We start from the raw sequence: 26,065 nt of genomic DNA on the forward strand, positions 1-26,065 counted from the left end.
CTGAATCCCTTAATAGAACTAGCTAATCTTTAAATGTTTTATATTAATAATTCATTACTTCTCATGAACTTTTACTTATTTCCTTTCCTGACTGAGCTATTGTTCCCTGATGGAGCGCTAGGGATTATATCATCCTGCTTTTTCAACTAGGGTTATAGCTTAGCTAGTGATAATAATAATAGGAAGAAAATGCAGTCTGTATCCAATCAAGCTTAGGAATGACGATAGATGAAGTACGCATTAAATTGACTATGAATTGGCAGTGAAACACGTGTCGGAGAGATATAACTCATCATTTCAAGAATAACCCCACCTCTTAGCTAATGCATCACTTAGTGAAAAAAACTTGCATATGGAAGATAAGTTTTGCTCATTGTTTGAAAATTTATTAATTCTCCTTTTTGTCCACAGAATATTTGGTGTATTTGGCAAGGCTGAACTTGGCGGACCAACAGGTGCAAAAATATTTTCAGGTATTTTCATGATAATGCTGTGGTTTATTTACGTTTTGCTCTCGGCATTCCAGGTCACTGGTTACTTCAGTTTCTAAATTTTGTGATGTTTTCAGCTTGTTCATAGGTAATTTATTTTGCATATACAGTACTGTTGTATATCATTCTTCATACCTATAAGATGATATTGCATTATCAAGCTACTATAGTAACTTGCTGTCATATCATATGGTGTCATTTTTTAAGAATTTAAGGCTATTTGGGGTCTACCTTTAAAACAATAGCACAAGAGCATGCACAAATTTGATATAATTTTTTTTTTTGCAACAGTTATGTTACCAATCGTTTTGTATGTACATGATGCAATTAATTTTCGAATATCACATTAAAAATTACTGCCATTTATTTCGCTGTGATTTGATGAGTAACTTCAAAGGAACATTTAACTTGAAAATTAAATGTTATGTACAATAGATTCATTTTCAGTTGGATAGAGGATTAAAATATATTTGGATATTGCATAATATTTTGACTATAAAACATTTATAATTTTGTGAGAGGCAGTTAATCAAAGTACAGTACATTGTAGAGGCATTTCAAGGCATCTCAATGCGTGGCCATGTAAGTAAAGTTTCAATTAATTTCAGAATTTGATAGGTGCTGAACACACCGTGCAAATATTTTCCAAACATACTATAATATTTTGCTAGATCCTGTGAAATATGATTGATTTCTTTATGCCAAAAGGATTGTGGTGATTCGAGAAATCTTTACATAATTTCATTTTGTTTTAAAGGTAGAGTCCTTTCAGCACTGGATGCTAGAGCTGAATAAAAATATGATTCACATTTTTTTAAATGAAACTTTTTCTACGTAGAGATTTCGACTGCCTTCCCTAATTTTTTTCTCTGCAAGGATTACCCTATGAGGTATAAAAGGAGTTGCTATAGATGTTGATTTGGTGATACATCTTTTGAATGACGATTCTTTTTGATGGTAGTAATACTAGACATTACAGATTGTTAAATGTCATATGATGTAAAGGATGGACTTACAAATTTGTATGAATATGACTGGCTGTTGTTATAATATTTCTAACCACTGGAGTTATAGGATTTTTAAAAGTTTTGGATAAAACATATGAATGTATGGTAAAATACATCATATTTTCCCTTAAATATCTTATGATTGGTAGATAATTATCAAAATAACCTTCAAGTCTTGTAACTGGTAAGTGAAGGATTAATGTATTACAATTTTTAAAGTATTAGATAGTCATTTTTAAATTACAATACTATATTACTGATATTAAGAATGTGTGGTCTTTTGTACATTTTTCATATCTTTCATTGACACGATCTTCATATAAACTATCAAAACATAAAAAAATTAAACTCTTGTATAGTTAAAACATTGAAATTACCATCAGTAGTTTTAAATTAGTGTACTGTATTGTGCTGATATAGCTGGTTTAATATGTCTCATCCAGTAACACTTCGAGTTAAATTTTGATGCAGGCATTTAATGATGTGTATTTTTTGGATAAAGTTTAATTAAGAAAACCTTGGTAATGATTGTTTACAAAATGTAATCTTTATTTACTTATATTTTTTATTAAAATGTATTTTCTTATCAATTCAATAAATTATTCTAACTATGGATAAATACAGTCACTTCAAATATCTGTACAATTTTACAGATTGTGACTAATCATTCATTGCCTGTATGGGTTGGTGTAATCATGTACTCATAACAGCAATTTACATATATTAGGTAACCTTCAAAGTACTTAATCTACATAGGAATAATAATTATGACTTATGAAACTTGCTATTTGCTGCTATAATGGGAAAAAGTGCTAGTTCTTATAAGAGTTTTGTCTGAAAAATAGTTTTATATGTAGACAGACCTATATCTAATTTCTCTGATTATTTTTTATGGATGTGTGATAAAAATCTTCCATATGACTATAGATTTTAGTTGCTGTTTTTGAATGCTTTCTGGTCCATCTTTATTATTATTCCAATATCACACCAACAGGCTCTATTACAACATTAGTATAATACTGCTCGTGTTGTTTATCGAGATTCTGAGGTCAGAACCTCTTCTGATTTAGATATACTGTTCATCCATTTATGTTAATAATTTGTATCCATATTGGATGGCAAACTATCTTGGTGTACAAGGAGACTGTTTCTATTAAACCACGTTAGTCTTGAAGGACTAAGGACTATACATTATATTTGATACTTGTGTAAGATTTGGTAATAAACCTTTATCTTGATAGTTTACAATTTTGTAAGTTTCCATTAAAGTTTAGTTTACAACACAGTACTCTGCTTCTAATCAGATTTTTTTTTCTTTGGAACAATAATGATTTTCTAATAGTTTTATGTAGTTACTCTTGTGTGCCTTAATTTCAGCTGACGAGAAAGAGTGTTAGTTTTTCAGAGCTTCAAGGTTTCGCTTGCATAACAATATCAAAATGGTTTTGTACAAAAATAAATCAACTGCGATGTTTTTAATAGCAGGAGAGTATGGAGATAGATTAGAATCAAAAGTAGGTATGGTTTATTCAGAGGCAATAAAAAATGTTAGTGAATTGGTATATAAATCCATTTAAAAACTTTAAATTGCTGTATATTATATCAAAACTAAAATACTGTAGTTTTATTTTTAAGTGCCCTTAAATTTACAGTGGGCATTTATTTTATAACAGTTATCCATCACAAGAGGGGACTACTATCAAGGGAAATGAGATTTCTGTATGTGATTATAGACTTTCTTGTAAGTTATTCTAGCTACTTTCTATACAGTATTGAGGATTGGTGAATTTTTATACTGAAAGGCACATGATGTGCACTTTGTACTTCAAATTGTTGGAAAAATCAGAAAATTCCTTTCAGCTTATATGGAATGAATAGGGTCTAGGTCTTTCTTTTTTTTTCTTTATTGATTAGAAACTGGCAGTTTGGATGACCTATTAATTAACAATTTGTTTTTCTACCATGATGACATTTTGAAAATACATTCTGCAATATTTATACACCATGGTGATAACTCCACACGTGTAAGAATAAATTTCTTCTTTCTGTTCATGAGCCATGAAAGATTATAATTCCTCCTATTAGAGCTTCAGCTCCATTCTTAATATAACATATTCTTCTCTTTGTCTGAACTAAAAATGTTAATGTCTTCAAAATGAAATATGTCTGAAAAGATGGTCTTAATTATACATGCTAAACTAAAAAATAATTGTTGAATATTTTATTTTTATAGATAAGTTGATGTTAATATTTCCCTACATAGGGTAATAATATATTTCATGTGCAGAGCACTAACAGAACGAATGGTTTACCATACAGGTATAATGTTTAGCTGTCGTAATTGACCTATAACTTTTCATTATGGTATTACTTGTAATGTATTATTCTTGCCAAAATAAAATGTTTTTCTACTTTACTTTTCATTAACAATTTTACATAGGAATATTTTTGTTTTGCATCGACAAATCTTTTTAGAAAAATAAATTATACTGTAGTTAAAAGATCCAGATATTACTGTATGTGGAACCTTTACAATAGAATCTATGTTAACCAATATTGCATAATGATCTCCATACTAATGTATAATTTATTTTGATTGAAAAAATTTTTCAATCTCTTATAAATATTTCTATGAATCTCTATATTCATATTGCTTCTTCAGGAGCCAAGTTTAATAGACACTCGCCTGTAAAATAAAAAAAAAAATTTTCCCATCTTATTTCGTTTCAATAAATACATGCTCTTCCCAAAGGAATAGAGCCCTATACAGTATTAGTAACTGGTAGTGAGCACAGGTTGCCACGATAGGTAGTATAGTTTTCCATTATCTGTCTACCAGTGTCTTTTGTACAAACGTAACGGCACTCTCAGATTGTTTACATACTGCGTTTTAAGATGTCTTTTCCTGGTTAGCAATTATTGCCAAGAATATGCACAGTAATATTTTGAGGGAGATCATGATCCGCATTCACTTTGTGTATCGTGTCAGGGGCAATTCTCTGATTTAAATAATTGTGAAGACTGCATTTCACTCTTGGTATCACTAAAAAATTGATTTTGATCAAAGTGAAAAATCTATTTTTGGGTGAGAGGGCCATGTTGTCCTGATGGAAGGGCTCCTATAGGTAGCGTTCTAAGGGATAATTGCTACAATGATACTCCAAGAGAATTAAAACCAAAGGTCTCCAGGACTCCATCTCCGGGCACGAGTATCCAATAAAGGATATCGTATAATATTGGGACGTATTTTAGATACGACACATGGCAATCTTCACCCCGAATAGATGTAACGCTTCGATGTAAGGGGGAAGAGTGGCAAAAAGGAAGGGGTGCCGTTCTAGGTACCCAGTGGATCTCCTTCCCTATTACTACTGCGACGCCATTCCTATTCTTGCCGTTAAGCGGAAATGGCCACAGATAAAGTAATTTTGGGAGGGATCAACAAAAGGGTGGGTTCTATCAGGATGACATGGGCTCAAATGTCGTGCTGATGGACGTATACTAGAGAATTGTCTTGAAATTACTATTAGCTGTGGGTTTGTGTATTTGCCTTCTACCTTGAATAGATTCTCCTTATCTGGTTTACTAGACCTGTATGTGAAAATCCAGAGATTTCTCATGCATACTAAGCCTGGAGCCGGCTTAGTGCATCCTACCCCAAGCAGGTAAATGTCGATGTCGACAATAAGGATTCAAGGTTTGTATTTCCCATCGGAACAAAAGGGTAGAGTTTGAAACATACCCTGTTCACTTACCTTAAGTACCTAAGGTCATGACTATTCCTTTAGAAAATAATATTGCGACTTCAAGAACCTAAACACCACAAAGGGTTTAGTAAAACTCTAACATACTTTATTAGCTATAACTGAGGGAGCAGTGATAACACACAAATACGGTCAAATATTTTGTTATGCAACTAGATTATCAAAATGTAGTTACAATAAAGAATGTATCTGATCCAGCATACAACACACCAAAACACTTATTTTCTCGTGTAGAAAAAATATACAAAATACATTATCAAAATAATGCCACTCAATGGAAGATGTGAAAACCAAATCTATCTGACGTCGTCAGATGTTCGGAAATGCATAAGACACCGTAACGCAAACGTTCACTCGGCACTGGTGTATTGATCAGATATGCACCTACTCAGAACAGTGCGTCAACCATAGTTATGATCTGCACAAATGGGTAGGTATACCCACGCATCCAAAGCACTGTAAAGTCCCAAAACAGTCCACTGTTCATCGCAGCACTAGACGGCAGGTTTAATTACACTACCAGCCACCACCACAAAATGTTTTATCTCTTGTACTTGCTTCGTGTAATGTTTGTAGAAGACCCTGGATGACTTCCACCCAGTGTATGAGCGGAGCCTCTCAAAGTCCATATACTGAAAGAAGTTCAGCGACGAAGCAGCTTTCCTCGGGTCGTGACCCGTGGGTGTACTGTCAGGATACGCCCTGCGAATAAAGCAGATGAGCTTCACTCTCAGTTGTTTTAAAGATAGGTCTGATCCTGAGGTTTTGCCTCTGAAGAGCTGTCCTCCTTTGAAGTTTAAAGTTCTTCGAAGATAGACCTTAAGACACTCTTCTGGGCACAGAAAGGCATCTTCCTTCAATGGGCAGATTCTCCAAGGACCCCACCTCTTGGTGGGTAGCTCGTTCTTAGCGAGAAAGGCAGGATCGGGAAATAAATTCAGTTCTCCTGAGTCCAGGAACTGAATATGGCCTTCGTTTCTAGATAAGGCCACTATTTCTCTAACTCTAGCCCCTGAGGCTATTGCGAACAGAAAGATAATTTTCTGTGTCAAATCCTTTAGAGTACAGTTATTATCCAGGTTTGAAGCATAGTGCAAGACTTTGTCCAAAGACCACGTGATGGGCTTTGGTGGGGCTGCAGGTTTGAGTCTAGTACATGCTTTCGGAATCTTATTAAAGATTTCACCTGAGAGGTCCAACTCGAAAGCATACAGAAGTGGTCTAGCCAGGGCCGACTTACAAGAAGTAATTGTAGTAAAGGCCAGGCCTTGTTCGTGGAGGTGCATGAAGAATGCAAGACAGAAATCTATCGATATTTTTGTCGGTTTCCTTTCTTTCACAAAGGTCATCCATTTCTTCCATGACGATTCGTACTGTCTCCTAGTAGAACATGACTTGTACTCTTCGATGAAGTCAACTTTATCTCTTGAGATTCCGAACCTTTTGCTCGCCGCTAGGGTGAGAAAATCGTGAGACGTAGGTTGTTGGTTCTCGAGGATGAAGCGTAGACAGTCAACTTCTGGACCTGTTGGGAGAGCACTGGATTCGGCAGTGGAAACAGCTTCAGATTCCACTCTAGGACTAGAGGAAACCAATTGCTCTTGGGCCACTTGGGGGCTACCACCGCTGCCATCCCTCTGAAGGATCTTAGCTTGTCAAGGACTTTTAGCAGGAGATTGGTTGGTGGAAAAAGGTAAATATAATTCTATCTGTTCCAGTCTAGAGACATGGTATCCATTGCTTCTGCTTGAGGGTCCAGGTAAGGGGCTACGTAACGAGATAGTTTCTTGTTGTCGCTAGTTGTGAAGAGGTTGATCTGCAGTTCTGGGACTTTTCCTAAGATGAAGGAGAAAGAGTCTGCGTCCAAGGACCATTCTGTCTCTATGGGCTTTCGCCTGGATAGAGCGTCCGCCGTCACATTTCGGAACCCTTATAGATGAACTGCTGATAAGTGCCATCTCTTCTTCCTTGCCAGGTAGAAGATGGCTAAACATCACATGGTTGATGTTAGGTGATCTCGAGCCTTGTGGATTTAGACACTTTACTATCACCTCGTTGTCCAAGACCAACCTGATGTGGGTTGATCTGTGAGGAGATAGTCTCTTCAATGTCAGGAACACTGCCATAGCTTCCAAAATGTTGATATGAAATCTTTTGAACTGGCGTGACCAAATCCCTTGCACGTTCCTGTCGTGAGAATGATCTCTCCATCCTTCCAAGGAGGCATCCGTATGGATCACTACCGAAGGTTGTGGTGGTTGCAGGGGAACTATCCATGCTAGACTCTTGGTTGTGGACCACAGCTTTAATTGTCTGCGCAACAAGGCTGGAGTCAACCTTAGTTGATCCCTTCGAGCGTTCGATGCATATTTCCTCCAGACTCCTGATGCATCTTTTAAATGTGCTTTTAGCACTGGGTCTGTCACTGCTGCTAACTGTAGAGCCCAAGACTTTCCTGTTGGCATTTTGAAATCCCTTTGTAACGGATTAGACTCTTGACAGATCCCGCTATCTCTCTCCTCTTCTTGGATGGAATGGATTCCCAACCCCTGGAACTGTTGAGCTGGAGTGAGACAAGACTTCTTGCGATTGATTTTGCAGCCTAAGTGTTCCAGAAATTGGATCACTTTTTGAGCTGCCTGCAGACAAGTAATCTTGGATGCTGCCCATACCAACCAATCGTCTAAGTAAACTACCACTTGAACACCTTCGGTGCGTAGCTGTTGAACGACTGTGTCTGCTAGCTTGGTGAATATCCTTGGGGCTATGTTCAGTCCAAAGGGCATTGCTCTGAAGACAAACTACTACTACTGTAGTCTGAATCCTAGGTAGAAGGAGAAGAGGCGACTCATCGGGAGATGCCAGTAAGCATCTGCCAGGTCTATTGAGAACCGTGAATGCCCCTTTTGGGTTTACGGTCCTTATGTGTTGCAAAGTAAGCATACGGAACTTGTTGTTCTCGATGAACTTGTCGAGTGGAGACAAGTCTAGAATGACTGAGTTTATCTCTGAGTTTCTTCGGAACACAAAACAGCCTTCCCTGGAACTTGATGGACTTCGTTTTCCTTATCTCCTTCTTAGTCAAGAGTTCTGAGATATATTCTTCTAACAAGGGGGTGGAGTGTTGGAAGAATTCTGGAAAACGGGGTGGAGTTTTGCTCCATTTCCACCTGAGTCCATTCTTAATTAGGTTGTGGGCCCAGGGATCGGAGGTCCAGCAATCCCGAAAACAATGGAGTCTGCCCCCCTCCTGAAACCCCTTCGTTGCTTGGGGGGTCCTGCAGATTTGCTTCCGCAACCACATCCTCCTCGGCCCCAAGAGAAGATACCTCTTGGAGAAATTCTCCTAGAACCTCTTCCTTTCTGGCTGAACTGAAAGGAAGTCGACTGCCTCTCAAAAGTAGGGTTACACACCGGTGACTGAGTTGCCAGTTGCTGAGGGACCATCTGGAAGGTGGTCTGAGGTATAATTGTGGTCATGGTCATAGCTGGGACTTGCGCAGGTCTTCGCAGTCTCCTTGCCCTCTTATTCTTGGGTTGGGGCCTCCTTCCGTAGAAGATTTCCTCTTCGAGTTCATGCCCCATTTTTGGAGAAGGTTCCTGTTCTCCGTCGCTGCCTTCGCAATGACCTCTTGGACCAGATCCTGTGGAAAGAGGTCTTTACCCCCAGATATTCGAGGTAATCAACTTCTTGGTTCATGCCGGATGGTCGCTGCCGCTAGGACAAACTCTCTGCAAGCTCTCCTCACCCTGAGGAGAGCGTAAAAGTCCTTCATAAGGGTGACCATGTGAGACTTGGCTTGGAAAAGGAAGATTTCCAGGGCATTATGCTTGCTCGCACTTAGTTCCAAGCAGTTCTGATGAGAGAGAGAGGCCGCAAGGCTTTCCTTTGACTCCTGTTCCTTCTTCAGAAGATGGTCTGGCAACTTAGGAAGGTTCTCATTGAACTGCTGTCCTGCAATCTCCGGGTCTTGTTTGGAGACGGAGAAGGTTAGGTGGACATCCTTCCACTTTCCTTCACTAGTAGGCAGTACGAGGGAGAATAGCTTGCATTCTTCCAAAGTCGGGCAGGGTTTTCCCTCGTCGGCAGCTTTGACGACATAGTCGAACGCTTTCTCCGTAAAGGAAAATGAGATCGAGGAAGGGGCAAGAAAGGTAGCATGTTTCTTGCTCAGTGCTCACACTTTAGAATTTGAATATTTGGCTCCCTTCAGGGAGAAGGATGGCCTGCACCTTATCGTGTTCAAACACGATAACTTCCTTAGGGCCCGTTTCTTCTCAGGTCACACTTTCGTCCCGCAGTCTCACATAGCACTCAGGATAAGCAGGGAAGTTAGGCCAGAACTTGAGGTCTTCTACTAGCCTGGCTCCCAGCTTCTTGGAAACGAATAGTTTCCCATCCATCATGGGCATGTGCTCCGCATACCTCCTGGGATTGGATTCGGAGCAATGAGGGAGACAGGACACTCTAAGAGGCTTCTTAGACATGCCCCTGGCGGTTCCGAGACAGTCAATCTTCTCCTGCATGTTTCTTTGCTGCTGCCTGAACGACTCCTGCATGGCCTTCTCCTTCTATTGGAATGTCTCTATCGTGAGTTTAAGAGACGGCAGAATCTCTTCACTCGCATTGGCCTGAGCAACATGTGAAGTCGGTGCAGAGGACGTTGATGGTACAGTAGTGGCTGGTATGCAGCTACGGCAAATTGAGGGTCTTCTGCCGCCGTCGAGAGGGATTCCTCTTCCTCCACGAGGGGAAGATCCTCACCCTCTTCAGGGATACTGTGCAGCAGGTCTTTTTCTGTGTCAGAGGACACTTCTGACATCTTCTCTTGTTGGATGTCCATGTCCTCTATGGTCCTATTGGTGTCCGAGTCAACCTTCAACTGGATGAAGGGAGACCGAATCTGTTCCTGGGATACCACCGCGTTAGGGAGAGCCTCAGGGAGTTGTTGGGTAAGTATGGTTCTGGGGAGATCTTCTGGAACCCCCTTACCCACTTGCGAAGGGTATCCCTCGCCGTGTCCATAGTCTCTAGGATAAATAAGGCGGCCTCGCCAAAGCCGTTAGTTAGCAGGGTCAAGCAGATGTTGCAGCCTTTTGGGTCCCAATATTTCAGGGCTCCTGTGATGATGCAGCAGGGGGCATGAGACCTACACATCGTGTGGCCACAGAAATCCCTCCCCTTGTGGTAGCAGAACATCTCTCCACATTTCTCCCCAGGATCATCATGTAAAGAAGGAGAAACTTTCCATGAGTATCATGTGATATATTAAGCATGCAATATATAGCAACAATAGTAATTCACTATTGTATATGGTAGCTTAGGATAGTAAGCTTGAAAGGAAATAAGAAAAGACACACATCCGAGTGAATTCCCCTCCCAGACTATTACCGAGACCTACGTCCGTATTAATATCAAGTTTCCTTTATAGGGAAGGTTACAGGGGAGAGAAACTCTAGAAACTAGAGTTAGTGTTAGTAAGTAATTTATACCAACGTCATCCACCTGTAGTACTGTATTAATACAGATCGGGTATTGTAAATCCCCGATGATCAAAGAAACCATCTGGGTATTGAGGGATGACTCAACCTCAATAAAGGATTGTGGTCTCAACAATTGTCTGTGATGGGAAACGCGGGATATGTTAGAAAACATGTATACTGCTGTATAATTATATTCAGTAGTCTGCCGGCATTAGGTTAGTACCTACAGTGCTAACCAAAAGAAAAAGATTAAAGTGAAAGTTCCAATGGAAGGGGGAAGAATCTGTCAGATTCTGGCTTCCACCCATCTACATACTAGCTTGTTACCGGCAATAGAGTCAGCAGCTAAGGAATGTAAATGGCAACTGAAGAGAGAGCTGAGGACTTCCCAAAGTATGTTAGGTTTCCTGCAGGAAGCCGTCAGAAGACATCTAAGTCCTCCCCCATTCTTATCAACTTCCTATCAAGGAAGGGAAGTCAGGGGGAAGGCAGTAGCGAGACAAAGGAACTAACTGCCACCGGCAGAACACCTGTCGACAACGCAATCATCCCAACAAGCCGGGGTGATTGTCAGAGTACCAGTCAAAGAATCTTGTGACGACGTTGCCATCAGCAAGACAAGGGCACCCTGAGTATGTCGCTATTTGATTCAAAGCCGGAGGCAGGAAGAACATCGTTCTACTCGACAGCAATGAAGAGAGACAGTGACGGACACCTAAGCCGGCGGCACCACTCAGGGAGGAAAGAAGGGTTTAGCCTGTTCTCTCAGAGAGAGGATAATTATCGTAACTTATCTTGAATTCCATAGATTCGAGAGAATATAACATCTCATCAGAATCGAGAAGAAAAGATAAAGATTGAGGCTAAACAGGGGAAATTACTTTACTAACGTATATATGAGCAAAGATTAATCTGCTCTGGCAGGAACCCCAGCAAAGGTGATCGAGTACCACCGGGGCTCCAGCACGAATACGTTAAGTAAAATCATGATAGTTTAAGAGTTACGTTTCATACATGCAATATCACATCTTATATAAATTGCCTAAATAGCTAACATAGCGTAAAGCCAGGAAAGGGTCGCCCTACTATCTAAATAATATACAAGAATATAAAGGGTGATAGCAGTCATAAAATGGCTGCCTATGGTAACGGCAATGCTCACCAAAACACACATAAATTAATGAATTTAACCGTGAAAAGTGAGACCAAAATTACACCAAGGAAAGAATTACTACTCAACTTTCCAGATGACGAAGGTGTTGATAATTGCATGATGAGATAATTCCAAAACTTGAGAAAAACACCGGGCTAAGGGAGAGAACACATACTCTTAGCAAGGCTACAAGAATAGGAAAGGCATCGCAGTAGTAATAGGGAAGGAGATCCACCGGGTACCTAAAACGGCACCCCTTCCTTTTTGCCACTCTTCCCCCTTACATCGAAGCGTTAAATCTAATCGGGGTGAAGATTGCCATGTGTCGTATCTAGAATACGTCCCCTGAAATTATATGATATCCTTTATTGGATACTCGTGCCAGGAGTTGGAATGCTGGAGACCTTTGGTTTTAATTCTCTGGGAGTATTACTGTAGCAGTTATCCCTTAGAAGGCTACCTATAGGAACCCTTCCATCAGCTCGACATGGCCTGAGCCCAAAAATATAATATATTTTTTCAACGGTTGCTGATTAAGCTGACAATTCTAGCACAAAAGGAAGCTTGTTGTTTAGTTTAAGGGAAAAGCCAGGGAAGACTAGGTTAGTTGATTGTAGTGGGAAAACAAAATTTGACAAGCTTCCACCTTTAGATAACATGAAAGTTCAACCTTCTTTCGATAGTGATAAGCTGCATAAGTTCTTGACATCAATTTCTTTGTTAAACTTAAGATGTCAAGTTAATCCTCCTTTAGTCTTGGTATTTATGGTCCTTCTCGACCCATTGCCATAGTCCAACCTCTCAGTTTTTTTTTTTATTATTATTATTATTATTATTACTAGCCAAGCTACAACCCTAGATGGAAAAGCAAGATGCTATAAGCCCAAGGGCTCCAATAGGGAAAATAGCCCAGTGAGGAAAGGAAATAAGGAAATAAATATATGATGAGAACAAATTAACAGTAAATCATTCTAAAAACAGTAACAACGTCAAAACATATAATTTATTATTATTATTATTACTTGCTAAGCCCTAACCCTAGTTGGAAAAACAGGACGCTACAAGCCCAGGGGGCCCCAACAGGGGAAACAGCCCAGCGAGGAAAGGAAACAAGGAAAAATAAAATATTTTAAGAAGAGTAACAATATTAAAATAAATATTTCCTATATAAACTATAAAACTTTAACAAAACAAGAGGAAAAGAAATTAGATAGAATAGTGTGCCCGAGTGTACCCTCAAGCAAGAGAACTTTAATCCAAGAAAGTGGAAAACCATGGTACAGAGGCTATGGCACTACCCAAGACTGGGGAACAATGGTTTTTTATTTTATATAAACTATAAAAAGACTTATGTTTGCCTGTTCAACAAAGAAACATTTGCTGAAAGTTTGAACTTTTGAAGTTCTACTGATTCAACTACCCGATTAGGAAGACCATTCCACAACTTGGTCACAGCTGGAATAAAACTTCTAGAATACTATGTAGTATTGAGCCTCATGATGGAGAAGGCCTGGCTATTAGAATTAATTGCCTGCCTAGTATTACAAACAGGATGGAATTGTCCAGGGAGATCTGAATGTAAAGGATGGTCAGAATTATGAAAAATCTTATGCAACATGCATAATGAACTAATTGAACGACAGTACCAAAGATTAATATCTAGATCAGGAAGTTTCTGTCCAACAAATTAAGATGAGAATCAGCAGCTGAAAACCAGACAGGAGAATAATATTCAAAACAAAGTATAATGAAAGAATTAAAACACTTCTTCAGAATAGATTGATCACCGAAAATCTTGAAAGACTTAATCAATAAGCCAATTTTTTGAGCTATGGAAGAAGACACAGACCTAATGTGTTTCTCAAAAGTAAATTTGCTGTCGAGAATCACACCTAAAATTTTAAAAAAGTCATACAAAGTTTAAGAAACATTATCAATACTGAGATCCAGATGTTGAGGAGCCACTGTCCTTGACCTACTTACAATCATACTTTGAGTTTTATTAGGATTCAACTTCATACCCCATAATTTGCACCATGCACTAATTAAAGAGTATTTCATTCAGTAAGGGCACTGAGTGTACGCTATGCTCCACAAATTCAAAAGCCTCACACAGAGCCTCAAAATCTTTACATACTTTAGTTCCTTCTACTACTAAACCCTTGCAATACCACACTTCTAGTTGCTCTGTACGACTAAACTAGATTGTGTGGCAGAAGACAGAGTGGGTTGTCCGGATCCTAATATCCCTTCACTCGCTAAAGCGCTCATTACCAGTCTCATATTACTGTATTTAAAGATAATTTGTATTTTTCCCAACTATACAAACCTGAATCCTTTACCTAGGAGAGCAATAACGGCATAAGATGGGAATACATCAATTACAAATTTATAACAAAGTGGCGAGGTGGTCACCCCACTCTACCTCACTAATAACTCACTTAGCAGATGGAATTTTCTTTAGTGGATTGATATTGGCAGGAAAGTATGAGTAAATGACTCAGGTTTGTATAGAGTAGTTGGGAAAAATACAAATTGCTTTACACAGTAATTTGTTCCTACAAAAAATACAAAACATTGTCCTTTACATAGGAGACTCATCCTTAGGTGGGAGGAAGACCCTGTTCCAACTGGCTGGAACCCTTATCCTGGGAACTCAAAACCCAAGCATATTAAGATGATAGGGGGTTTAAGGTTCTAGCTACCCCATGTACCAGTGGTTTAACTATACAGTACTAAGATCGACAGGCCTGGCTTTAAAGGTTATTTCTGAGCCAAAATTCTTTGTGCTACACCTAGCAAATCATTAAATGGAGCTGAAGTTCTTTGAAGACATGAGTTTTTGTGTTTGCTCGGAGACATCACATTCTCCTTCACAAGGAGTGTTGGGAAAGGGCTCTTCTATAGTACTGAGCTTATGATGGAGTAGGCATAACTATACGAATTAACTGCATACCTAGTATTACTGTAAAGACATCATCTTCCTGGATTTTGCCCTGCTGAATCCATGGTTAGGATACATTATTTCTAACCCGTACTTGCTATGGGATTTTTGTATATATCTTTAGATGTGGAGTTCTACGACCTTTCCGCTGATGAATATATCATGTCATGTCTCATTTTTGTTGCTTTGTAATACCCAGGTAAAAATTTAAAATAAACGCAAATCGCTGGTCAGACTTGACCTTTGTGCGTGCCGAGGTAATTGCCCCGACCCAAGCTCTCGTTTGTCGTCAGCATGCCTTAATGTAGTTCAAGTCTTGCAAGCAATAAACAAGTCAGATCTCAGTTGTCTCTCATTCGTGCCCTCACAACTGGGGACCCCGGAGTGACGGTAATTTTGCAGTTTTGGCTACGCCATCAACAGACTCAGTATGGCTGTGTTGCCTTAAGAAAGCCATTAACAAAACCATACGGTGCCTCAGTTAGGCTTTCTGAAAGTTCCTCTTCCGAATCGACATCAAAATGCCACTAATGGACTCAACACGGCGCAAAACTCTTATGATCTTTCAGTTTTTCCTAAGTGGTTTGGCTCTGCCATTTAAATGAATACAGCCACACAGGAACCCGACATCATTAACGGACCAGTAATGGCCCATATTGCATTTTGGTGTGTAAGACAGCACAATGCAGGAAAAAGAGATACACAGTTCCTCCGACACTATGTCCGACTCAACGGTCATGACCGCCTGTTGTTGGGGTATTAAAGCCAACACTTGTTGTTGGCACGGGCCTTTCCCTTGGTTGGCAAACCGCGCCCAACACCGTCACTGCAACACAGGCATCGTTCACCCAGACTGTGAGGCTGCCACCGTTCTTGAAGCAGGATACAGCCTCATGGTTCCAGCAGGCGGATATCCTCTTCAGGGTGGCACAGATGACGGATGGGAGCCAAAACCGACATCGTCCTGGCATCCTTACCGGAGGATGTTTTCAACAGGATCTCCCCATGGCTGGATGCACAGTCTTAAACAGGTGCATTACAAAGATCTCCAGAGAAGCTTGTTGGCACGTACTCCCTTTTCGTTTTCCTAGTCAACCAACTCCTGGGGGGATAACTTTCCCGTGGAAGCCTGGAATGAACTGGTTGGTCTCCTGATGACGCTCAGAAGTCGATGTGGACGGACGACGGAAGTAGATCAACTTGTCCCGGCAGATCTTTCAGCAACGCCTATCCCAAGACGCAAGGACCCAGCTCATTGATGCGGATACATTGTCAATGGACAACCTGGTACACAAGGCTCAGAAACTTCATGAGCCCTCTAGGGTCTCCAGGCAACCCACGTAACTGGTGTTTATCAACATGGTCGAGGAGGAACTAAGTGAAGCAGATGGGTTGGACGAGACGGACAGACTGTAGATCAATGTCATGTATCGGAGGAGACTGCCGCTGCCAAGACAACGGAAGAAGCCTAACCCGGCCTGGTTATCACCAGACGTTCGGGAAGGAAGCCATGAGATGCATGCCCCACTCAAGTTTCCAAAAAACAAGGACAGCAGCCACCCCATTATCGACCGTAGCTGCTAACATCCCAGAATCCCAGCAGGTGAGGTTCTATCTCCGCGACGCCGTGTTAGGTTGGAAGATGAAGGCAAACATTCGTGTCCTGCACTTGACGTTCCCACCTTCGAAGGAGGGCCATGATCTGGGTGGGTTGTATTTGTAAAAACATCATCTTCCTGGATTTTGCCCCGTCGAATCCGAGTTTAGTACACATTACTGTATTTTTAACCCATAGCAATTGTGGGTTAGACATCACGTGTACTGTAATAAACACAGATTCAGCGGGAACTCCCTGGGAAGATGATGTCTCTACATTACGAACAGGATGGTCCTGTCTGGGATGATCTCAATGGTCAATTATGAAAAATCTCATGCAACTTGTATAAGGAACTAATTAAATGACAGTGCAAGATATTATCTAGATCAGGAACAAGAAATTCAATAGACCGCAACTTCTTGGCCAATAAATTAAGATGAGATTCACCCGCTGAAGATTCCGAAATAAGAAATTCAGTAGACAGCAACTTCTTGGTCAAAAAATTAAGATGAGATTTAGCAGCTTTAGATTCAGAATAGATCAATCACCAAAAATTTTGAGATAATTTTATTTGCATTTGAAGAACAGACAAACCAAATGTGTTTCTCAAAAGTAAATTTACTCTTAAGAATCACACCTAAAACTTTAAGTGTGTCATAGAGTTAAAAGAAAAAAAAGGCACTATCAAGGCTGAGATCCAGATGTTGAGGAGCCACTGTCCTTGAACTACTTACTGAATAATCACATTTGTGAGTTTTGCTAGGGTTCAACTTCATAACCCATAATTTGCATCATGCACTAATTTTAGCTATACAGTATCTCTATTAAAGGATTCACCAACCCCAGATGCAATTGAGGCAAAGAGAGTAACATCAACTGCATATGCAACGAGCTTGTTTTCTAGGCCAAGCCAAAAGTGTCATCATGACCAACATTTAAATTGTGTATGATTGCTCTGGGATATCACTGATGGGTTCTCATGTGGGTAATGAGACCAAATTTCAAACCAAATACTCTGTCACAGTTGGGGCACATGTTGTCGGGTGGGTATTCTGATGAACCATCCTAGCAACTCTATGATTTTCCAAGTGTTGTTTTCTGTTCTCTTCAAATTTTTCAATTCCCTTCTTCAACCTATCTCTCTAGACAGATCGCTCTGACACATCAAACTCCCATGTTCTATAATCTATATCACAGTTTTAAGTTTTCTTTTAGGCTGTGCTTGAATTTTTTTCTTGGTTTGCCAACTTTTCAAGTCCCAACAATTCACATAGATTTGAGTAAAAAAAACTGATTTAGGAAGGTGGGTGCCTGTCATTCTGATAACATGTCCTGCCCATCTTTATTGGTTTTTCATTAAAGTGGCTTCAACACTCTGCCTCTTCAAGAACACTTATGTTAGTACAGTGGTCTTTCAAAGTTATGTTAAAGATATTTTGCAATGACTGCTGGTGGAATTTCTCAAGGGCTTTAGTGTTGTGCCAGTAAGCTGTCCAAGTTTTAGAACCATAACAAAGATAGGTAGGAATATTGCTTGATATACCCTGATTTTGGTGTCAACATGAAAGTCATGATCGTCAAGACTCTCCTGCGTATCTTACTGAAAGCTGGGTTAGCACATCTTAGGTTATATTGAATTTTGTGATCTACACTGGAATTTTAGGATAGATGACTACCTAAATAAGGGAAACAATCCACAATTTTAAGATTTTCTCCATTATTATTATTATTATTATTACTTACTTACTAAGCTACAACCCTAGTTGGAAAAGCAGTATGCTATAAGCCAAGGGGCTCCAACAGGGAAAATAGCTCAGTGCGGAAAGGAAAAAAGGAAAATAAAATATTCTAAGAAGAGTAACAACAATAAATATCTCCTATATAAACTATAAAAACTTTAACAAAACAAGAGGAAGAGAAATAAGATAGGAGAGTGTGCTCGAGTGTACCCTCAAGCAAGAGAACTCTAACCCAAGACAGTGAAAGGCCATGGTACAGAGGCTATGGCACTACCCAAGACTAGAGAACAGTGGTTTGATTTTGGAGTGTCCTTCTCCTAGAAGAGCTGCTTACCATAGCTAAAGAGTCTCTTCTACCCTTACAACCCATTGAGTTCTATGGGTTTGGGTGAAGGTGGTAGATAAAATACTTGGGTTTTTAATGTTGATGGACATTAAAAAATGAGAGCAGACATTTGCAAATGTATTCAACATCATTTGCAGATCATTTTCACTTTACGCACAGACAGCCTTATTGTCTGCATAATGAAGCTCGGCAATAGTGTTCACATGTACTTTAGTTCTTAACTTTAGATGGATGAGATTGAATATCGCTCTGTCTGTTCAGTAATTGATGTCAGATCATTGTTAATGAGGTACAAAACAGCAGCTATGAATACAGTATAGAATATAAAGTAAGGGCAGCAACTCAATCCTGCTTCAGCCCAGACTTAACGTTGAAAGGTTCAGTGAGGCTACTATTAGCCAATACAGTCACAGACATATCATTGTATAATAATCTCAAAATGTATTTGAATTTTTGTGGGCATCCAAATCTAGATAATATATCATATGGGAGCTCTTGCTTGACACTACAGTTTGTATATACTGTAGTATGAAAATTAAAGGGCCAATAACACTACCCTGAGGAACACCAGATATCACAATCCTATAGTCACTATGGTGCCCATCATTAACAACTTTTTGCAATCTATTACTCAAAAATTCAATAATGCTAAAAGACTCACCCACTCCCAACTGTTTGAGTTGGAAAAAAGGGTCTCAAGATTAACACCGTCAAAGGCAGCACTAAAATCATAAAAACTTCCTAACAACAGTCAAGGGATATTTGTACAGCATTGGAGATTGTAAGAGGGGGTATCACATGCTCCAAGACCTTTAGGAAAGCCAAACTACAAGCTAGGGAATAGATTACCTTCAGTATACCTATTTAGACGTTTTACCCAAAGATGTTCTAAAACTTTAGATAATATGAGTTATGGAAATTGGGTAGTAATTAAATGGGCTAGGGCTACCTCAAACACATTTACTTATGGAGTAACATCACTAATTCTCCAAGTGCTAAAATAACATCATCTTGCTAGCTTGTGGGAAATAACAGACAACTTGGGAGCTAAGAAATCAGCAGTCTTTATAAACAATAAAGAAAAAATACCATTTGAGTTTACACCTCCATAAGCATTGAGGTCCATCAAATGAGTTTGAATTTCACGGGAACAACTTGGGAGATAAGATCAAATTTTTATAAGAAACGAAGGAAAAATACCATTTGGGTTTACACCTCCATAAGCATTGAGGTCCATCAATTGAGTTTGAATTTCACGGGAACAACTTGGGAGATAAGATCAAATATTTATAAGAAACGAAGGAAAAATACCATTTGGGTTTACCCCTCCATAAGCATCGAGGTCCATCAATTGAGTTTGAATTTCACAGGAACAACTTGGGAGATAAGATCAAATATTCATAAGAAACGAAGGAAAAATACCATTTGGGTTTACCCCTCCATAAGCATCGAGGTCCATCAAGAGTGTTTTAATTTCACGGGACTGAAATCTAAACAAGTTAGTATAGCCTCAGGAAAATGAGAGTGAGGTAGGATTGAGTTTTTCATTACTATGCTTACTGTCAAACACATCAGCCAAATGTGTCGCCTTTTCCTTTGGACAATGAGTGACAGCCCTGTCTGGTTTAAGTAAAGGAGGAACTGTTAAGTTTACATAAAAGAGTGCAGATTTACAGATAGCTCACCACTTATGTTCCTGGTTTGTACTAGAAAGGGTTTCTTTCATGGTTAAATTGTCCTGCTCAAATTAACATTACCTCCTCTAACTGGAACAGGGAGGATGACCTTGTACTCCTCTGGTTTTGGATGTGGTCTAGTGATGACGGTTAATGGTCGAACTTGTAACAGAACGGTGCCCATGTCTATTCAAACAAAAACATTTAATCAATTTACTGAATATTTATACAAAATGGGAATCATATGATTTGTCACGCGAACAACAAAACTAAGATAGAAATAAGGAGTGATTATTTTACAAGCACAGGAATAAAATACCTAGACAAAAATTTTGGTACAAAAGGGATGAGCAGATGTTTAGAGGCATTTACTTTCACAAGATAAGAGATAAGGATCCAAGCTACCATCTTGATCTTCAGCCTTGCAAAATCTGGGTGTCTAAAAGAGCAGCTAGAAGTGCGTGTGTTAGTTCCATTGCAGAAATGCAGAAGTAAAATTTGAATTTGAGGTGGTATCAGATGATTTTGAACCTGTTATCAGTATTACAGTGTACTGTATTCTTTATCACAGTATCTTTAAGAAGATTAATCCGTGCAAACTATAGGGATTCTGCTACCTTAGTGTACTGTATACAATGGCCTCTCAACATGTTTCAACGGATTTGAGTCTCAATGCAAATCACACGATGTGGGTGGTGACAAGTGTTGTCTCTTGTGGGAAAAGAAAAAAAAATCTTGATTTTGATTAAGGGAAAGGCATGAAAACTCACTTGCCAAAATTGCTTCTTAGTATGAGAAGAATGCATCTTTGACATGGTAAACTTTCACTTATGCAGTAAATTATTCATATTAGCACAAGTTTAAATAGTCTAGGAAAAATTGAATCTAAAGTAATGTATTGGTATAAGGTACTGGACTGTAAAGCTATCTATGTTTACACATTTTTACTCATTCAATACTGTTCTTTAAAGCATTTAAGCTCGTCTATTATACGTATAATTTTCTATTTATAGAGGCAGCGCTCTAAACGTAAAATTTATGGGTAAGGAGGGCAGAACGTGTTCCCTTCAAGTCACTTCACAAACTTTCTTTCATTGTAGAGGTACTGTAAGTTCATTTTGAAGGTCACTACAAAAAGAACAGTAATATTTCAGATATGAGATCCAAAATACAACTTTCAGCTTTTCTCACTATTTTTCTGAACCTTATGATTAGCCATACGATTTTAGATTATTCATGATTAATGCTTAATGGTTTGAATGATTTCATCACCTGTTTTACTTTCTGGTCTCGAATGACATGTCTACGTCCTTTTATCATAAGCGTTGGATTAACATTCTTGAAATGGTTGTTCTTAGGGTTATTCGGACTCCAAGGACTGGTTATGGAGGGATGGAGTAGATCAACCCGCAACTTAGGCGGACCACAGGCTCTAATGCATTGGCAGCCAGTATGAGGTGCAAAGATCGCTGGATAATATTTGTATAAGCAGTATACATGTGCTGTATCGGCACGGACATATGACGGACAGGATGATGACAAGATGAAGCAGCAATGATGACCAGATGAAGCAGCAATGATGGCCGAGAGGGAGTCCAAAGTACGAGTTAGGGGCACCGCAAAGCAGGTCTTGCCGTCATTCTAAACCGGTTCCTTCTCAGACTTGGAGAAATTTCTTTTTTTCTTAAAAAAGGCCCTGAGCGAACAACGTTCAATTAGGGAATACTGGTTACTAGGAACCCAAAGTTCATAAAGAGACAGCCTTGATAAAAGGCTAGCAACCTATTATGAGCTTTATCTGCATTTCCCTATGTCTGACCAATTCAACCAAGTTCATATCGGCTCTCTGAGATAATAAGTGACAATACACTCATTAAAATTCACTTGGATCCTTTCCTTATCTTTCTTGAAGTATTTGAAAACTGTAATGGTTATGCTTTTCTTTTTTTTTTTTTTTTTTAATGAATTGTTTTCATCTTGAGCATTAGTAACAGCATTCTGTTGTGGCATTACCCTCATCACTGCTCACTAACAAAATTTCCTATTCCTAAAGCTGTCAAACTCTGAACTGGTCTTTCTGGCAGTATTAAAGATGCCAATGGTCGTAAAAGTTAGAGAAACTGTAATACTACTGTACTTTAAACTGCTGTGTGCCGTTACCTCATGTTGAAAGTTTTAATTGATGCTTTGCAAGTCAATAGTAACTTCCATTAACTTTATTTTATTGATTTGTTATTTTCTTCAGTAATTGTCTTTATTTTTAACAAATTGATCAACATTTCTTTGGAATACCGTTTTCCAGTTTAATGTCATCAAATCTTGATCCATTTGAATGGCCCCTTATTTTGAATGACAATACGTTTTCCCTACTCTTTTGAACATTAAGCAGAGTGAATGATACCTAAAAAACTACTTGTTGTGTATTGGTTGCACTGACTAATAATCAGCTAATCACAGACTTTGATTTAGAATAAATTGTAACAGAATGCAAACCTCGATTACACTCGTGACTATATTATAACCAAAGGTGTTAAAAATCATATTGATGAAATAGTATTCTGGGTCTGCAACAAATTACATGGATTTAAATGTAAGAGGTTAAAAGCAATCTTGCAATTTTGACACATGAATATGGGAATGTTCAGGGAAATATTTAGAACTTCAACAACAAAAATCTTAAAGGTTGAGATAATAGACTGGATATACAATATGAATATGGGGCCCTTGGGGTCAAGGATGCCATTCATCACCCCCAAATGTTTCACGCAGTTCACCTGGATTGTTAATGATTTGCAACCTCGAGGGTCCATAATTTCAGCATCAATTGGGCTACAGTAGACTTTCACTGAAACATATCCTTACTCCTGAGAGCTAATGATGGGGTGGGGGGCATAGATCTACTTGCTTAGACATTACCAACCATTGCTTTGCTAACCATATGATTGTGTATGTTTAGCCTAAGCAATGACCTGTTTCCAGCTACTGTTGCTTATCAAATTTTAGTTTTGATAACTGTCTTTGAGAAAAATTATGATTCAATGTAATTAATCAAAGGAATTCAGGCGAGTGCACAAGGAAATTGAAGAAAAATAAGAGCTACGAGGAAATGAAAGAGAAGACTTGTGTAAATAGCTGCTAGTACTGTACATACAGTACTACCAACTAACTACAAAATAGTAGTGTTTGGTCTACCTGAATCCAGACTTGGATGATTGTATCTTTAATTGTTTATTACCATTATGGCTAAGATACAAGATGATGATCAAGAGGACTCTTTTGTTCTTGTTGGTTATTTCAATGCTAACCATGGGGAGTGGTTAAATTCTGTTTCTCCTACTGATTGACATGGCTTAAGAGCTTTGGACTTTCCCTCTGAAAGCTACTCACAAAGCCGGTCTGGTAACCGCTTGGACCTAGCATACACTGACTGCCTCAACGTTGTAACAACTGGTTTGTTCTACAGTTGGGACATCTGATCTTGCCTTGATTTTATTAATAGCTGTAATTGAGCAGCCTGTCTTTGATGTGTCATAATCATATAAGATTTATATAAAATCTCATGCAAACTGGAATGGCATTTTGAGTGAAAAACTGGTCAATATGATTGATAGGTGTATCCCTTCTTGTGCGCTAAGGTACCAAGTGGAAAACAAACCCTGGTTCAAGGCTTTTTCATAGTCCACAAATGCCATCAAATGTGGATTCCTATATTCTGCGCATTGCTGTACAACATGTCTCAAAATGAAAATTTGGTCAGTGCAACTTCTACCTTTTCAAAATCCTGATTGTTCATCTTTCAGCTTTTCATCAATCTGTCTCTCCAGTCTCTTTAAAATAAGCATACTATATATTTTCATAACTGATATAATTGTTATGCCTCTGTAATTGTTGCAATCAGTCAGGTCTCCTTTTTTTTTGCCATTTTCACCAACACTCCTAACTCATTCATCAGGTTTTGCCTCTTAATGCCACTTTCTACAAAATAATCTTGTAAATATTCTGGGGGTCACTTCATTTTCAGCAAGTATCATCTCAGCAGTTATTCCATCGTATCCAGGGACTTTTCATCTCTTGAGTTGTTTAATGATAGCTTCGACTTCAAACACACTGAATTCATTCATGGGCACATCAAGGACTTCATCAGCTTCAGGTATATCAATCAAATTATTCCCTTCGTATCTCCTATTCATAACCTCATTAAAAAGTTCCATCCAACGCTGTCTTTCTTTATCATCGGTTGTTAGAACAGATCCATCTCTCTTTTTGATAGGTACAGTATAAGCTTCTTCTTCTTTGCCCCAGTCGAGATTTCATTACTAATTCTATGAGTGATTCTTACACAATAGCCACTCCCTGAATTCATAGATCTGTCAGCCTCATCTGCTTTACTGTCTAAATATTCTCTCCAGTCATTCCTGGCTTTTCTTTTGACCTCGCTGTCAATACTGAAATACTTAGCTTGTTCTACTTTGTAATTTTCATTACTTCCTTGAAAACTTTCAACAATCAATTTCTGTCTTTGTCTCCTTTTTATAGTATCCCACATAGCATTTGATATTCATGGCTTTCTCCTTGTAACTGCATGTCCCAAGACTTCACTACCAACTGACTGATATATGTTTTTAATATCACACCATTCTTCAATAATTGTCTGCTCTTCATCTCTTAAAGTCTCTAAGACTGCAAATTGATTCCTACATTCAATTGCACAAGCTTCTCTGTGCTCTTCTTCTAGAAGCTGAGTTGTATAAAACCTAGATATACTATCTACCTTTCTGTCAGGTGCTTTCAGTTTTAATATTAGTGTGGCAATGATGGGCTGGTGATCACTACCAATAACTGCACTTCTACTTCTTACATTTCTATGAGTCCCCCTTCTCTCTTTATTAATGGCAATGTGATCTATTTGATTTTTTGTAATTTCCACATGGTAAAGTCTATGTATATTCGTGGATTTCCTTGTACTGAAAAGGAGTACCTCCAATGAAAAGGTTGTTTGTTGAACAGAAACTTATGAAGTGTGCCCCATTTTCATTTGCAACTTTGCCAAGATCCTGATTATTCCTTCCAACTTTAGCATTGAAGTCGCCAAACACAATTTTCATATCTCTCTGGGATCTCATCTATTACACTGCAGTTCTTCATAGTATTTACCTTTCCTTTCTTTAGGGGAATCATTGGCTGGTGCCTAGCAAACTATAATACTCATATTCCACTGCTTTGATTTGAACTTTGCAAGTAACAATCTACTATTTACAGCTCTCCACTCGGTTTATGCCTTTTCTGCTCTTGGTATCCATCATCATCATTCCTACTCCTTCTCTTTCAACTCCATCTGATCTTCCTGAGTAGATATATATATTGCCTTAGTCTGAAGTTTCCTTACCAATCCCCTTACAACGTTTTTCATAAATTCACTCTCCACTTGCTGTAACTTCCCAATCTGACTCATCGTTCTAACATTCCAATTATTAATTTTCAATTTTTGTTTAATATCTATAAACCAGGAGATACTTAGCACCCTGCTACGCCCGGGATGGGGAGCGATTCTGTCATCTTCTCTATCCATTGACTGACTAAATCCATAGAGAATTCATTGGCTATATTCATCACAGGATAGCCAGTTCCTTGTGATGCACAGTGCCTATCTAAGTAGGGCAAGTGACTCATGTCTGTCCATACTAATTCCAGTACGATCAACCGTCAGGCATCAGGAGTAAAAGCCTTAATACCAATCCGCCATCCTGCTGCCAGTGACTTCGAGATTTTTTTTTTTTTTTTTTTTGAGGGGGGGGGGGGGCATTTCCTCCTCACCCAAAGCTCTCATTACTCCACCAGGTTGCTCATTCGCTTATACGAGTACA

At 38.8% G+C, this 26,065-nt stretch overlaps 1 protein-coding gene across 7 annotated transcripts in view; it reads left to right on the forward strand.

Annotated features, from left to right (window-relative positions):
- Positions 1-3,909, forward strand: part of LOC137622217 (sodium/calcium exchanger Calx-like) — a 234,798-nt gene extending 230,889 nt beyond the window's left edge. For all 7 annotated transcript variants that reach the window (XM_068352698.1, XM_068352700.1, XM_068352695.1 and 4 more), the window contains one exon: positions 412-3,909. In XM_068352698.1, coding sequence (XP_068208799.1) covers positions 412-550 — 139 coding nt within the window. In that variant the 3' untranslated portion in view covers positions 551-3,909. The remainder of the gene's footprint in view (positions 1-411) is intronic.
- The last annotated feature ends 22,156 nt before the right edge of the window (positions 3,910-26,065 follow it).

This window comes from Palaemon carinicauda, chromosome 29, assembly GCF_036898095.1.
Source record: "Palaemon carinicauda isolate YSFRI2023 chromosome 29, ASM3689809v2, whole genome shotgun sequence".
Classification (NCBI taxonomy): Eukaryota; Metazoa; Arthropoda; class Malacostraca; order Decapoda; family Palaemonidae; genus Palaemon; species Palaemon carinicauda.